This window comes from Necator americanus, chromosome II (assembly GCF_031761385.1).
Source record: "Necator americanus strain Aroian chromosome II, whole genome shotgun sequence".
NCBI classification, from domain to species: Eukaryota; Metazoa; Nematoda; class Chromadorea; order Rhabditida; family Ancylostomatidae; genus Necator; species Necator americanus.
The window spans coordinates 3,560,031-3,575,381 of NC_087372.1; the positions used below are offsets into that span (position 1 = coordinate 3,560,031).

A 15,351-nucleotide genomic window follows, 5' to 3' on the forward strand; every position below is an offset into this window, starting at 1 on the left:
CTAAACACAAACATGAAAAGATGTGCGCTACACTGACATTATGTGCAAATATATAAATATATAGATAAATATAAATATAAATTGGCTACAAAAATTCCTCCTCTACTTGCGAAATTGTGTTTTGAAGGTAGTCACGAAAATGACGTGGTGCATGAACTCTGAGGACAAAGCTAGAGTTCCGCTTGTAGACGTCCAAAAGCGAGCATGGCTCCACTCATCTTCCCCCAATCGTCGTGAAAAACCGAGTGGAAGACACTGTCTATTTTATCACTTTCACTTAGCTGCGATGCGCCAGCCTTGTGTACGCGACGCATTCACGTGTGAGTGGTCGAAAATGAATAGGGACGATGTTTCGGAATTTTACGGATTTTTTTTTGATTATTTTATGTTGTTATTGCCATCTTCTCGTTTTTTTTTCTTTTCTTATTCATTTCTAATTCTGTTGTGGTTATCGCTACAATTGCGCTTGCGTTTATCCACTAATTCTTGCTTCTTTTTTCTTAGTCCAAGGATGTGTCTGCTTTTTGCCACTGCTCTGTTCCAATTTCTGTTGCATGACCAGAATAAGAATATCAGAGCAATGGTAGCAGTGCAGTGACGAAAAGCAGAGGACATTCACTACTGGAAAAAAGGAAGCAAGTTAAAATTTCAAGTAAGTAAAAGCAGGCGAAATCGTAGCGATAACCATCCTCAGAAAAAAGTCGATAACAAAAGAAAAAAAAGAAAAACGGTAACGAGAACATAAAAGAATGAAAAAAAATCTCTTAAAGGCCATAACAATTAGCTACCTTATCTTATCTGGTCGTCCTCATTGATTTTCTTCGACCGCTCGCACGTAAATGTGGCACGTACGCAGGGGCAGCGCTTCGTTGTGAAAAATTAACGGCAACATCTTCCACCCCTTTTTTCACGACGATCGGGGAACGATGAGCGGAGCCATTCTCGTTTTCGTCATCTACAACCCGGAATCGAACTTTGCCATTCGGGATTCTGCATCACGTCAACTTCATAATACACTCACTATCTTTAGTAAGCAAAACAGAGAGAGAATAAAATCCTGGATTCGGAAATTTTCAAAACTAACGTTGTTGCCCTCCATTTAGCTAATAATCCTTGAGCAGATTTTCATTCTTATTATCATTAGCAAGTATATAGTAGTGCTAACAAATATAAGCTATTATTAACTAACTATATAAACGAAAAGGAAATTTTCTAAGTTATTTCTTTCGTTTTCCGTTGCTCTTAAAAGCATATTGTGACGCTCTATAGTGTACTAGCAATTTTATTGTTATAGTCCTACGTAATTATGGTACTTTAGTCTCTCGGTGGACCTCAACCGATGCTATCTACTGAGGAACACACAAACCTTTTCCGTGTCACTAAATAGTTCCATGTTTAAGCTTGTGTTCTGCCTTTTTTTTTGGAACTATCCCTTCCAAAGTCTTGAATTTGCAATTTTTTTCATCTAAAATATACCTCTGTTAGTATGAGTAGAGTAAAATCACAAGCAACAAAAGTTGCTACCTATGTTTTTCCGGGAACCAGCTCTGCTCAATTCAAACACAGTGTGCGACACAAAAATTGAGCGTTAAGCTGGGAAAGAGCGCCAGTTGCTGCAGACGCGTCGCGAATGTCCGCGCATGAACATAAATTCCAGAGAGTATAAACATGCTAAGACTTACATACACTCAAAATACTTCCACTAACGCTTTTATTTTGCCCTTGAAAATATTTTTTGAAAAAGGCGATAAAACGCACGACATGATCTAAAAAATTGGTTTAGGCTAGGTTAGATTCCTATTAGTTTAGGTTAGTTTAGGTTTTTATTAAAATTTCATGTAGCTTTTGGATATGATAGTCTAGGACTCCTTCAGGATATATTTCACTCGTTTAACCGTCGCTTTCTGTGTTTCTTGGTGCATTTCCAACAACTCGTGGTTGTCCGCAAAAGCCTAAGCACCAGGGCTTCATCATAGTGCTCTAAAACTAATCCATAATCACCAGCAACTGCAAATAATGTTTGTATTTCTGTTTCAGACACTCAAAAAACGATTCATGGATCCGGCAAGAGCGTGAGTTCTCCTTTTTTTTTTTCGCAATTATACCTTCAACAAATTTCTTTGTGCATATTATGTCTTGTTTTCTTTTTCCTAGAACAAGTTTTTTTTTGAATTCCATTGTCCCAGAGACTTCGTTTTCGATCGTAGGAAAAAAATTTATAATCGATAAACTAAATAATCATATGTTCGAGTAGAATTTCGAATTCAGCGTCTTTTTCTCTTACATTTCCAGGAGAAGGTTCAGCACAGTGACGCAAGTGAATCCGGAAACATTTGAGAAAGTGAGGAAAAAAGGTAAATCCTTACATAATTTCCTTATTTCGTCTAGAATCAAGAAAATGGAAGTGAAAAGGAGATGAATGAATGAGACTTTCCTATGATTGGATACTTAAATACATACGAGTACATTTTAAGCTCTATTTCCAAAGTACACACTTTTTTTTATTTATTTTATTTATACTTTGCTAAATTTCCTATTTATTTTATTTATTTCACATTTATTTATTCTACTTATTTTTTATATACTAACAAATATTTATGAACCCTCCTCGAAAGCGTACGTTTAAAGGCAGCGTTAGTGAATTTTATTTTTTTCCCTACTTGATCATTCTACTTGATCGAACAATCATCCCACCACTAATCGATAAAATCTACCATTGCTCAATTAACACGAACAATATCTCTATAACCAGACAACTACTCCAAACTAGTTCGATTACAATAAAAACGTGATGATGCAACGAATATTCTGGAATTTGTTTCGTTTGAATCACTTAAAGGGATAACATGGAACTCGAAGCTCATCATCGCACACAGTTGCTACAAAATCAAAACAATGTAGGGTAATGTCTAATTAATCCATAGCTTGGAAAAAAAAAAACTTAATTTGCAGTTTCCAAGCCCAGTCAGGTGCTCGATGCTGTCGGCGAGGAGCCACCACAGGAATATAAGGGGAATCGTAAGTTCACGGCCACTTTCGGACATTTGGCACTCTACAAAGCCCCGGAGGATGACACACATCAAGCGTCGTTCATTTCTGCCTACACTACACCGGGACCGAAAGAACGAGCCACCAGCAATCATAAAAAGGTTAGAAATTGAACATCACACTTGTAAAAAGCTATTAAAGTTACTATTCAAATACCAAAAAAACAACCATAATAACAAGAGTAGAAGCAAGAATAAATAAATAAATAAATAAATAAATAGTAACAATAATGAGAAGTTTGGTGATGAGACGTGCCCTTAAAAGCATCACCCCACGAATATGGGGTGGTGCGGGTTTCAGGTGGGGGGAGAAGGGTGATTCCATCTATTCCTTCCTAATTGCCGTAAAAAACGGCCCGGAAAATGCGAGTTCGATTGGAGCGCACCAACCTTGTGCACGCGCCGCATCTTTCCGGCCGTTTTTTTTTTACGACAATTAGCAAGAAATAGACGGAATCACCCTTCTCTCCATAATCTACTACCCCGTAAAGGAACTCTCCACCTGAAATCCGTACCACCCCAGATTCGTGGCGTGATGCCTTTAAGTCAATCACTTTACCACCACATTTTCTCAAATTTTGCACAACACGGTCTTTGCGATTATGCAGCAGAAATTTTGGTGAAAAAACCATCGCTATCGGGGGAATTTCCCAGACATTTATTAAAAATTTAGGTATAAAACTTAGTGGGATTCTGCACTCTGGACGGGACCATCACCAACTTTCCCATCGATCAATTCGACAAAAGAAAGACTTGCAGGCAAACCTTGGTGTGATGCTTGGCGTGTACTTGCCAACTATCCAGCATATCCTCGGTGTCACCATGTTCATTCGTTTGTTCTGGGTGGTCGGCATGGCAGGACTATGGTGGACCATGGTGCTACTTGCAATTTGCTGCTCATGCGTGAGTCTCGTTTGGATACGTGAATTCTTGATCCTGAGAAAATTCAAGTCCGGAAATTTGCGAATTTTTCATGCTTCTTTACTGAAAAATCTCTAACCTTCTACAGAAACCAGAAAATGTGGAAATATTTACAGACTCTGCTCACATCCATATCTTTGTCAGCTGTGGCAACAAATGGAGTCGTTGAAAGCGGTGGCGCGTATTTCATTATAAGGTGGGTTTAAAGGCATCACCCCACGAATCTGAGGTGGTGCAGATTTCAGGTGGAGTATTCGTATACAGGATGGGAGACTACGGAGAGGGAGGTGATTCCGTCCATTTCTTGCTAATTGCCGTAAAAAACGGCCCGGAAGATGCGGCGCCGCACAAGACTGGCGCGCTCCACCTCTTGTACAACCTCTTGTACAAAATGGTGCGCCAAAACGAATGAAGCCGTATCTTCCGGGCCGTTTTTTACAGCAATTAGGAAGAAATGGACGGAATCACCCCCCTCTCCGTAGTCTCCCATCCTGTATACGAATACTCCACCTGAAATCTGCACCATCTCAGATTCGTGGGGTGATGCCTTTAAAGTTGAGACCTACAACGGGGCGAATAGAGCATTTGAGGCCGTGGTCATCTGTGATTGGCTGCTCGATGTCCACCTTATAACTGGCCAATCGCATCACTGTAGAGATTCCAATCAGTTTATTTCCAAAAAAAAGTGATTATCTAATTTCAGTCGAAATTTGGGCGCAGAGTTTGGTTCAGCGGTGGGAATACTATTCTACCTGGCGAATACTGTAGCCGCGTCCATGTACATAGTTGGTGGTGTTGAAGTGTTACTGGTAAGCGTATTGTCACGACAATATCACGATATCCCCTAAGCAGCGACTCATTTACAGATGTACATCGTTCCCGACATGGCCATCGGCGGTCGTGAAGCACTTCACGACACTGATCGTAAATAAATTTCTTCAGCCTCCGATTTGGAAGAGTTTAGATTTTTCAAAAACAGCCAACTTTTTGCAGCGTTTGGTCCATTGTACAACAATTACCGTATCTACGGTACAGTATTTCTTCTGCTTCAAGTGCTTATCGTCGCAATGGGAGTGAAATTTGTTCAGCTTCTCGCGCCGGTAAGGATTTGAAGAAAATTTATTACCATAATTCCATGTTTTTTTTTTCCTTCTGACATCCATCAACATTTAAAAAATGGTTAGGAAAAATGTCGTTCGCGAAGTTCATAACAGATATTCGGCTTGAAATATTCGGTTTAAGGTATCTCTGATGTGCGTTCTCCTCGCTATTCTAGCGTGTTTTGCTGGTGGTGTGGAGAAGGCTATCACTGGATCTGGGCAAATGTATGTCGATCGTGATCAACCACTAATCTGACTGACTGATCCATTAATACAGTTAGTTCAGGGTTTGCTCATTGGATGATCGTTTAATCCAGTCTGCTGTACTGTATAAGAACCACAACACCACCCATACGAATATCACCGAACCGACCATATGCGATGTGTGCGATAAAAGCCCTGGGTGACGCGTTTATACTTCCCCATCATTCGTCTATACTTCTCTAAAAATAAGTTCAAATTCTCTCAGACTTACACACTTGTTCTGTGACAGCAGTGAGTTTTGCTCGGAGTATACAAAGGTGAAAATCACTTGCAGTCAAGGATTCCCTGGTCTTAACATGGATACTCTCAAAGGTGATTCGAAGTGTACTTACACTTCACGTATCCTAACGTAACCTTCCAATCAAAACCGCACATAATTTTCAGACAATCTCGAGGCAGGATACATGGCACGCGATGAAGTGTTACCGGGTATACGCGGAAAACAGGACGCGGAAGTGGTGCAAGATGTAACTTCAACCTTCTTCCTTTTGCTGGCCATCTACTTCCCAGCAGTAACGGGGATTATGACGGGGACGAATATGAGCGGTGAGCAGGATTTTTGTCGTAAATGATTCTGTGTGCTCATCTTACGTTAGCAGAAGTGGATGAAAGGTTGGAAGTAAGGTCAGCTTGCAGCAAATAGTAATCGCACGGTCTATTCAACTCCTCTTGCTTCGCTAATCGCTCAAAAAGCTTTTTGGGTCTCACTTGAAATTTCCAAGTGGGACCCAAAAAAGAAAAACTTACATGAAGGATAATTCCTGGAAACCGGCTAAATTCGATATTTATAGGAGATCTGCGTGATCCTCAACGATCTATTCCAAGTGGAACAATAGCGGCGACGGTAACAACATCCATAATCTACTACGCTCTGGCGATTCTGTTTGCTGCTAGTGTGGACAGATCGGTGCTGAGGGATAAGTGAGGATTGTCCTAATTTATGGTTTTTTTTTTTGGTATTACAGATCTCCGAAGTATTCACCTTCAGATTCGGCCGGTCGATCGATAACAATATGGTCGTATCCACTCTGGCGTGGCCATCCCCTTGGGTCGTCACAGTCGGTTCATTCCTGAGCACATTCGGTGCTGCACTTCAGTGCTTGTGCAGTATGTCTCCTCGTTTATACTTCTACGCGCGCTAAATCACTGCAGTAACTTTTGAGGTGCTCCTCGTCTATTACAATCAATCGCTAAAGACGATGTGATTCCTTTTCTGGCTCCGTTCGCAAGGGTCACTTCAAAAAACGAACCGTTGCTTGGGTAAGCTGAAGATTACACGGCTAGTTCTTCGTACTAACATCCCATTTCTCATTCTTTTAGCCTTCTTCTCACAACCTTCATCGCAGAGTTGGCTATACTTCTCGGTGCCGTTGACAAGATTGCTGAGGTTAGTTCCACATGCTTCTGACCCACTGAAGAACCACCCGTGGATTGAAAGCGTTCTTGAAGGCAGGGTATCACGGAATAAAAAGGTATAAAAACCCTAGAGAAGACGTATTACAAGAATTGGTTTCTCCTTCAATTCCTTTCAATCAATATCAATTTCAATCCCTCCTAGTCGTCCTAAAAACGGCGTGGGAACCGCTTTAGTTCCTACGAGGCACATTAGAACGGCCACAGTAGCCCTCATGTTCCTTCAGCACCTTATGCCTTGGTTTTACCTGAATAGGCTGCTGACCAGACCTCATTGATTGACAGCCGCTTGCTCGTAGTCCCGGGGCCATGCAACTGACTTCGTGGGGACGGAGTCTTCTCGCACGCCGGTTTTTGACGACGATTAGGGGAAGGTGAGCGGAGCCACGGTCGCTTCCGTAATCTACAACCCAAACTCTACGTTTTCCTTAGAGTTTCCGTACCACGTTAATTTCGTGATACGCTGCGCTTAGGCGCATAGCTTCAGCATTCTTAACACGGTTAGCTGATAAGAGATCCAAGATTCCTCCGAAGCATTGCTTGCGCAATCTCATCTTGAGATAGTTGAAATGAATAGAATAAGTGCATAAAAAATTTAAAAAGTGTACAAATAAAGCGAATAAGCTTATCCGGGAGTCACGTGGTCGGGTTTAAACTGGCAGTACAGTTATCCTCGAAGATTCTTGTTTAGGTTTTGGACTTTTTCTTCCTTATGTGCTACGCTTTTGTCAACCTCATCGCATTCCTTCATTCCGTTCTTCGAGCACCAAATTGGAGGCCTCGCTTCAAGTATTTCCATTGGTCAGTTTTTCAAAATCAGTGTATCCAGGGGCGATATGTGCGATAACAAACCACGTGCATAGCCCACGTGAAAATTTACGATGATTCTCAACGTACTAGGACTTAAACAAATCGATTTCCTCGAAATTGCGTACACTTCAAATAACCAGCTTTTCCGAAAGATTAAATGCGTGATTTATTCGAATTATATAGTTCTCTAAAACCATTTCAACGGAAACTTGGAACAAATACTCTCTTTCCAACTAACGCATCTCTAAAAATCAACTTGGATAGTGAAATCTTTCAGAAACAACTATAAGTTTTTCAATTTCTGCTCACGAATGCGGAGGTTAGAATTGTTCAAGTTAGGAAAGTACATAAAATACTCGGGATGCGTCTCATCCGGGACGCGTGCGAACAGTTATTTAACGTTAGTAGCGATACCTGTGTATTCGAAAAGTAGAATATCGGTTCGGAAAATGTGAACTTGTTCACGTTAGAGATGAAGTTTGGTTTTCTTTGTTCAATGTACCATTCGCTAGTGTTTGGTCGATGGTTCGAAACCGCTCCAGAGTCAACCAAACATATTTCATCAGTCTGGGATCGATAAATTGATACACGGTTTCATAAACTTCCAGTGATTTCCACTGAAGTTGAATGCGCTGGGACATCCGCAAAAGAACGCCTGGCCGACGCCGAACACTTTATTGCTTATTTTTTTTGTTTTCAGTTGCCTACTTTTGACATTTATTGATGTATAATCTATAAATTTAAAGTCTTTTATAGTCACATTCTTCTGCTATCTAAGACTCAGCTATCAGGGAAATACCTACTACTATCATAGAATAATCATAGAATAATTGGAACAAATTATTCGAGATAGAGCTAAACCATTTTAAAAGAAATAATCCTTGAAAATGAACGAATAGTTCGGACTTCGATTCGGTCACAAGTCATAACGAACATTAGTTAGAAGTAAAGTACGTAGTATAGATGCGACACGTCACAGGCATAACTTTAAAAACAATCTAAAATCATGCATCGTTATGTGGTTATCAGAAGCCAGGTGCCCAGAAAAAAAAACATATCTCTGCTCAAACGACGAAAAAATCAAATTTCAGAGAACTTTCCAGTATAGACATTTCCATGAAAAAACATATCTCTGCTTAAACGACTCATCTATAGAAAAAAAAAGATGAAATTTCCTTGAAGGAAAAATTCACTATTAATTCCTTTCCTTTACATTTCAGGTTCTTGTCATTGATTGGAGCGTTCCTGTGCTTCTTCATTATGTTCGCTTCAGATTGGCATCTTGCTTTAGTTGCATGTGGAATAACATTTTCAATATATAAATATGTAGAATGGAAAGGGTGGGCTTCCTTTCGGATAACTAGTCCTTTACTGTGATTTTGAACGAAATTTAGAGCCAAAAAGGAATGGGGAGATGGTATCCGTGGATTGGCTTTGACAACAGCACAATATTCTCTTCTTAAGGTGAGTACAAAAGTTATCCGACTTTAAAAAAAACTATCATTTCCCGATTAAAAACATAGAAATTTAAAGGTGTAGACACTACCAGTTTTCCATCAGTTTTCCACAGGAAAAGTTGAAGAGACGGAATAACAATCGGCACAAAAGCAAAACGCAAAAAAAAAAAAATCAAAATAAGAACGTATGTTTAGCAAAAAAAAATCTTGGACTAATAGGTGCAGACGGTGCGCACTGAGAATTAGAGAAAGAGAGATAAGAAAAAGAAAAGAAAGAATGGAAGAAAAGAGAGCAGTTCTCAAAAATAGAGAAAAGCGAAGAACACTGAAGTTTTGCTCAAATACCGATATGCCGCACGATTTTTCGATGATGATCGATGATTTGGTTTTTTTGAATGAATTTTCCATTTTGGGATCAAGTTTTCTTCCCAAGAAAATAAAACTCAGGTCGAGGATAAGGATCCGCATCCGAAAAATTGGCGACCACAGTTGTTAATTTGTTTGTCAACTAGATGGTCGAAGGAGTTGATAGATTTACGTGCAATGTCTATGCTGAACCTGGGAGCACAATTGAAGGTGAGCATCTCCTTATTTCTAGGCGTTTCACCGTCTGATTTTATAAAATTGCTCTTCTTGACTGTAACTCTAACCATCTCCACAGGCTGGGAGAGGTCTAGCGATAGCGTGTGCCTTTTTGAAAGGATCCACCGACAATGCCAAAGATAAAATTCATGCTCAAGAGGTGATTCGTCTAGCCTGGATCGTAAATGGGTAGTAATTTTCCATCCTTTCCTTTCTTTCCTTAGGTAAAAGATCGTCTGACAAAAGATATGGTGAAGGCTCGACTGCGCGGTTTTGGTAAAACAGTCTTTTACACAGAGGAGCAGGTAAAAGCGTTATCACGTAGCGCTAACCTTAAAGTATTTTTAAGGGAAATTCATTTTAGATGAGCGGATGCGTTTCTGGTCTCTATCAATCAGTCGGTATCGGTGGCCTACGGCCGAACACTATCCTACTGAATTGGCCAAAAACCGACGATTCCGAAGAAGTGCAACTGTTTTCAGGTGTGATAAGAAATTTATGTAGATAAATAGATAGTATCGTTTTTTTATTTCTTAAAGAAAAACTCATCTCTGGCGTGGCAAACGACAATTGTCTACTAGTTGCCAAGGGAATCACCGATTTTCCAGATGCGAATGATCGTCTAATTGGGTTTGGTGTCAATCAACATAGCATTTTCTGTTTTTTTTTTCGTTAAAGAATAACATACTACTACTAAGAACAAAAAATTTTCTAAATCATTTTCCTGCAGATTTTAATATTTATAGTTACATCGATATATGGTGGGTCGTTGTGGACGGTGGTATTTTGATGTTAATTGCTTACCTCCTCAAACAACATAAGGTAAGCTTTGTCTGTCCCTATACCATCAAATAACATCTACCATATGAAGAAAAATTGAAATTCGTGTCTCAAAAACTCTCAACCATTAAATCGGGAAGAAACAAAACGAAAAAAGCTGTGAAAACATAGTAAAATACAAACATTTAGTGAAAGAACTCTAAGAAAGTAGCAGGTGGTGGAAATCGAATAGTTGGGAGAAACGTTGCATCGTTATAAAATTCGCAGACAAAATATACACAAAATATATTTTAAAAATACGCAAATATATGTAAAAACATGGGAATTGTAAATGTAACCAACCTGTTACTTGGCTTTGATTCTGGAAGAAAACTTTTCCAGGTATGGCGTGGTTGCACACTTCGTATCTTCGCAATCGGCGACAACGACTCCTCAAAAAACGAAGAGATTCGCAAAGGACTTCAGAAATATATTTACATGTTACGCATCGACGCTGAACTTTTTGTAAGAGCATATTCTAGTAAAATATCATACGAAAGTAGAAAAAGAAAAGAAAAAGAACACAAACATTTATAAGATAAAAAAAAATTAGACCTCTTCCCGCATTCATTTCAGAAAAAAAAAACCGAATCGAAACAAATAGTGCTACGAATAAATGCTTCAATAGCAATGAAATATGCATTCAGATGGTGAATCTACTGGATTTGGAGGTTTCGGACGAAGTAGTCGAGAAGACCGCAGAGTTAGAAAGACGACAACAAACAATCAAGAATGAAATCCGGGTAAATTTCTTCGATAAATATTTACGTTCGAAATTAGAAAAAGTAACTATTTAAAATGAAAGTGTATAAAAGACATAAAACCTCAGAGACATAGTCAGGCCAAAGCAACCTGAAGCGTGGTGTAAGCAGCTGCGATCAAAGTGGCGCTGAGAAGCTAGCGGCCGCGATCGAGGTGGGACCTTACTCGTCTCTACGGTAAACGACAGCTCGCAACCGCTAGCTCCGCTTCAATCGCAACCGCCTACGCAATTCCACCGAGCATCACAGTCATTCTGATCCGACAATATAACCACTTGGTTACCGGTCCAGCTTCTAACGGATTCCATGTCTGTCTTCTCCAATTCTTCTTTAGATGTTTATTCCGTATCACACAGAGATGACACATGCGAAGAACTCAAGATTTTTCCGGCAAAAATTTCCCTGGGCGATGCCTTTAGTTACCTTCTAAATGCTATTCCACTCTGGGCTCTTCGCTTTTGACTTATTTATAATGATATAATATATGATATAATAATTATAATGTTGTGGCAAAAGTGAGCACTTTCCTGAATATCAAACCTTTCCAGAGAAGCAGATCTCGCGAGAGCGGTTTGATCAACGATGGCTACAACAACGATGACACCATTAATAGCCGGAAACTTCGACTTAGTAAGTGAACCTATGTAGAATCATTTTATTGAGGCTTCGAAATTTGATTTGGTCATCTTCGAAATTTCATTTGGAGAAAAATACAATTTGAGGAGATTCTGGCTTTTTTAAAAATTAAACCTAAGCTAAGCCTCAACAAAGATTAATTTGGCCTGAGGACCATCCTGATGGTTGTGGAGCCGGGGTTTGAGGGTTATCTTAAAGAAAATTTTCCACTTTTCACAATTTTACCCAAACCGGGGAGAAAAATACAATTTGAGGAGATTCTGGCTGTTTTAAAAATAAGCCTAAGCTAAAAAGTTAATTTGGCTGGCCTCCTGATGGTTTTGTAAAAAAAATTTCGATTGATTACAAACCGGGGAGAAAATAAATTTGAGATTTGGTGTTTAAAAATAAGCCTAAGCTAAACCACCTGAAGCTTGGTGCAGAGATAAGTAACGGCCCCATGGCGATTGCAGCCGCCGGCTTCGCCGCACCGCTTCCAGTCCTGGCCGTTTACGCGACTGCACCAAGCTTCACGTCTTCCTGACTCTACAATACATATCGTTTCACGTAATTGATGTACACTTTAATACGTGCGAAACAGCGCATGGACTATTGCGGAACTTATCCTCATGTACATATGTTTTCACGCTAAAGGCAAGAGAATATGAAACATTGATCATTTCAGTCTGCATCCAAGGAGGATGCCTTAGTTTGTTTTTATGCCGCTTTGTTCGTATCATTTGTAGTGAATTACCGTAAGAAAACAGAAAATTTACATGTATGTTTATAAAAGCACTGAAGCAATGCAGGAACTTATACGAATTCTGCTTTTATGACTAATCTACAAGTAGAGTAAGGTCGAAACGACATGAGGCACGGTGCAATTGCGTACACGGCTTCTCTCGAGACGGTGCGGTGGAGCGAGGCGGTTAGGGACGTACTGGAACCCAGAGCTGGTACCACCCATCGCTGCAGTTTGCTATTTGTCCCACCTCGGTTCCAACTGCCGCCTCCACCGCGCCGTTTCGAACGCGTACGCAAATGCACCGCAACTACACTCGTGATCCATGTGGTTTTCACCCGACTGTAGATTATTCGCATCCTAAGTACTACTAAAATTGTTGTGCCTTCGTGTGAACCTAACAAATCTCCATTTGGAGCGCTTAAAAAGAAACATAGTCGGGACAAAACGACATGAAGTTCGAGACAATTGCGTAAGTGCTGGCGCTCGAAGCGGCGCAGTGGCGTGTAGCGATTAGGATCGTGTGAGGACCCACCTCTCATCTCTGCACTTTCCAACGTTCCCACCTCGATTTCAATCGCTCTCTCAACCGCGCCGCTTCGATCGCAACGGATTTGCACCGTGTTTCACGTCGTTTGAACCAATTGTATCACTACTTTGGGGGCATCAGGTGTTAGGGAAAAAACGCGAATTTGAGGTTGTCGCTTGTTGATAGCTTAGGACAAAACAGGTGGGAACTAAAGTCGATGTGTCTCTAATCGTTGGAAAACAAATCCCATCCAGTATATGACATTTTCTGTCATTCTATTATAGTATAATAGAGTTCACATTCCTGTCCGAATGGAACAAAAAGCTAAGGCTAAGGAAGTACAACAAAACTTAGTGTTGAAAGCACATAGGCGATCAATACAAGGAACTCTAGAATGTTCGAAAAGATGTGCAAAGATCAATGGGTAGAGCAAACGAGCGCGGGCACGGTTAGGACATCATAAACATACTTACTGTATACTGTGAAAACGCATAGTGTGAACAATATCATACGCATTTACGACCAAAATTTGATAGAGAACTTAGGAAATCTCCATAAATCAACTACTGGAATCAACTGCTTACGGAACTGCGTTCGAATCAGCGTGGTTGTGCTAGCGGTTATGATCGAGGTGGGACCACTGGTAGCTTCACACAGACTGCAGCAATGCGTAGTGCTAGTGGTGGTCCAATCACGATCGCAACCGCTACGCTTCACGAGAAGCAGACGCTTACGCAATTGCACCAAGCTTCACGTCATTTTGACCTGACCTTACACGACATGCCTTTTTTTTAAAGAAACATATATAGTATGAAGTCGGTTTCGATTCTTTCTCTGGATTCAGCCTTTAAATTGTTTCTTTCAATTGCTATGTTTGGTAAAAATGAGTACACTTAGGTCTGTCAAGCAAATAAATAAGCAACTCTACATATTACTTAATTTGTAATTAATGAATGTAATGTTAACGATAGGCTTTGTGTAATCTCAACATTTTATCAACATTTTCCGGAAATACTGCTTAAGTAAAAAGAAGATGGGAGCATGTTTCAAAGTCAAAAAACGTTGTGTTTTATTCACTGTACGTTGCTTATTCGATCTTTTTTTTATAGATGACTCTGTTCGAAGTTTCACACCTGTTGTTATAAACATCAACGAAGATGCTGAAACATCATTTATTGAGTAAGCTTTAACTTCGCCCACGAATCCTTTTTTTGCGAATTGTTAGGGTATCATAAGTTTTCAAAGTTCCTTTGGTTCAGCAACCCAGCGGATCGACTCTACAGGCCATCAACGCCAAGTGAAGATAGTGAGGATGGCGATGTCAAGCTTAATGTAAGTCTTCCTAGTGAATTGTTTAGCCGTATAGTTTCTAAAGACAGATATTGTTTGAATAATAAACGTAGGCAGAAGAAAAGTGCTAAACACTCTGCGAAACACATGGATTGCCATTTAAGGAATTAATGGACAAATAAATTACAGCGTAACATCGTTCCGTTCTCCTCCCTTCGACAAAAATAACATTTGCGCTAAGGTTTGCTGCGTATCGATTGGTTAACTTCATTTGTTGCTTAGCAGTAATATAGTTTTGATCTCGTGATGAAACTACAATAATTTAGATTACAAATAGCTAGATAAGAAGAAAGAGAATTGCAAATGACATGAGTAATGAACGGAAAATAAGCGAAGTAGGAAATCATTGCATACATTTTATTCAGTAGAAAGTGGAACTATCTGTAACATTCTCTGTAACCAAAAGAAACCCAAAAAACTCGTAAAGGGTCCCACCACCGAAAAGAATGTAATCATAAGGTAACAGAACGGTAATAAGGATTTTCGTATCGCTGCCCTATATTGATTTTCGAAGAAAGTGGGCAAAAATCCCAAGAGCTCGCGACCTACACATTTTCCAGAGTATTCGCTATACCTATTAGAGAGAAAATACCACTGAATCATGAGAACATCACCGAGATAGGTTTTCTGAACCACCTATGCCTTGAAAACACCTTCCGATTCTTCAGGTCCACAAAATGAATACAGCCGTTCGTCTGAATCGCGTTATTCACGAGAACTCACCCAGTTCTCAGCTTGTGCTTCTCACATTACCACGTCCACCGAAAAATCGAAGCACATTTCAACATTCGTACATGGTTAGTAACGATATATCTACTTGGAAATATAGAAATACAGTAATCCCGAAATTTCAGGTCTATCTGGACGTGTTAACGGAGAATCTTCAACGAGTACTATTCATAGGTGGCAGTGGTAAGGAAGTGATTACTATCGATTCCTGA

The 15,351-nt window shown here is 39.9% G+C and overlaps 1 protein-coding gene across 2 annotated transcripts in view; it reads left to right on the forward strand.

The window, feature by feature from the left end:
• Nucleotides 1-15,351, forward strand: part of RB195_016771 (uncharacterized protein) — a gene marked incomplete at both ends in the record, with an annotated part of 30,412 nt that extends 15,061 nt beyond the window's left edge. Inside the window, 32 exons of one of the 2 annotated variants that reach the window (XM_064183467.1) lie at nucleotides 2,038-2,072; nucleotides 2,293-2,354; nucleotides 2,953-3,149; nucleotides 3,807-3,950; nucleotides 4,085-4,164; nucleotides 4,672-4,777; nucleotides 4,835-4,892; nucleotides 4,962-5,068; nucleotides 5,211-5,293; nucleotides 5,355-5,471; nucleotides 5,538-5,644; nucleotides 5,717-5,878; nucleotides 6,124-6,253; nucleotides 6,321-6,439; nucleotides 6,496-6,592; nucleotides 6,653-6,719; nucleotides 7,437-7,546; nucleotides 8,776-8,895; nucleotides 8,950-9,019; nucleotides 9,460-9,588; nucleotides 9,674-9,754; nucleotides 9,819-9,899; nucleotides 9,959-10,076; nucleotides 10,134-10,224; nucleotides 10,341-10,416; nucleotides 10,756-10,878; nucleotides 11,061-11,156; nucleotides 11,723-11,804; nucleotides 14,170-14,239; nucleotides 14,320-14,392; nucleotides 15,079-15,207; nucleotides 15,265-15,351. In XM_064183467.1, coding sequence (XP_064039347.1) covers nucleotides 2,038-2,072; nucleotides 2,293-2,354; nucleotides 2,953-3,149; nucleotides 3,807-3,950; nucleotides 4,085-4,164; nucleotides 4,672-4,777; nucleotides 4,835-4,892; nucleotides 4,962-5,068; nucleotides 5,211-5,293; nucleotides 5,355-5,471; nucleotides 5,538-5,644; nucleotides 5,717-5,878; nucleotides 6,124-6,253; nucleotides 6,321-6,439; nucleotides 6,496-6,592; nucleotides 6,653-6,719; nucleotides 7,437-7,546; nucleotides 8,776-8,895; nucleotides 8,950-9,019; nucleotides 9,460-9,588; nucleotides 9,674-9,754; nucleotides 9,819-9,899; nucleotides 9,959-10,076; nucleotides 10,134-10,224; nucleotides 10,341-10,416; nucleotides 10,756-10,878; nucleotides 11,061-11,156; nucleotides 11,723-11,804; nucleotides 14,170-14,239; nucleotides 14,320-14,392; nucleotides 15,079-15,207; nucleotides 15,265-15,351 — 3,207 coding nt within the window. Of the gene's footprint in view, nucleotides 1-2,016; nucleotides 2,073-2,292; nucleotides 2,355-2,952; nucleotides 3,150-3,806; nucleotides 3,951-4,084; nucleotides 4,165-4,671; nucleotides 4,778-4,834; nucleotides 4,893-4,961; nucleotides 5,069-5,210; nucleotides 5,294-5,354; nucleotides 5,472-5,537; nucleotides 5,645-5,716; nucleotides 5,879-6,123; nucleotides 6,254-6,320; nucleotides 6,440-6,495; nucleotides 6,593-6,652; nucleotides 6,720-7,436; nucleotides 7,547-8,775; nucleotides 8,896-8,949; nucleotides 9,020-9,459; nucleotides 9,589-9,673; nucleotides 9,755-9,818; nucleotides 9,900-9,958; nucleotides 10,077-10,133; nucleotides 10,225-10,340; nucleotides 10,417-10,755; nucleotides 10,879-11,060; nucleotides 11,157-11,722; nucleotides 11,805-14,169; nucleotides 14,240-14,319; nucleotides 14,393-15,078; nucleotides 15,208-15,264 lie in introns of those variants that run through there. The other variant, XM_064183466.1, reaches the window with a different exon arrangement.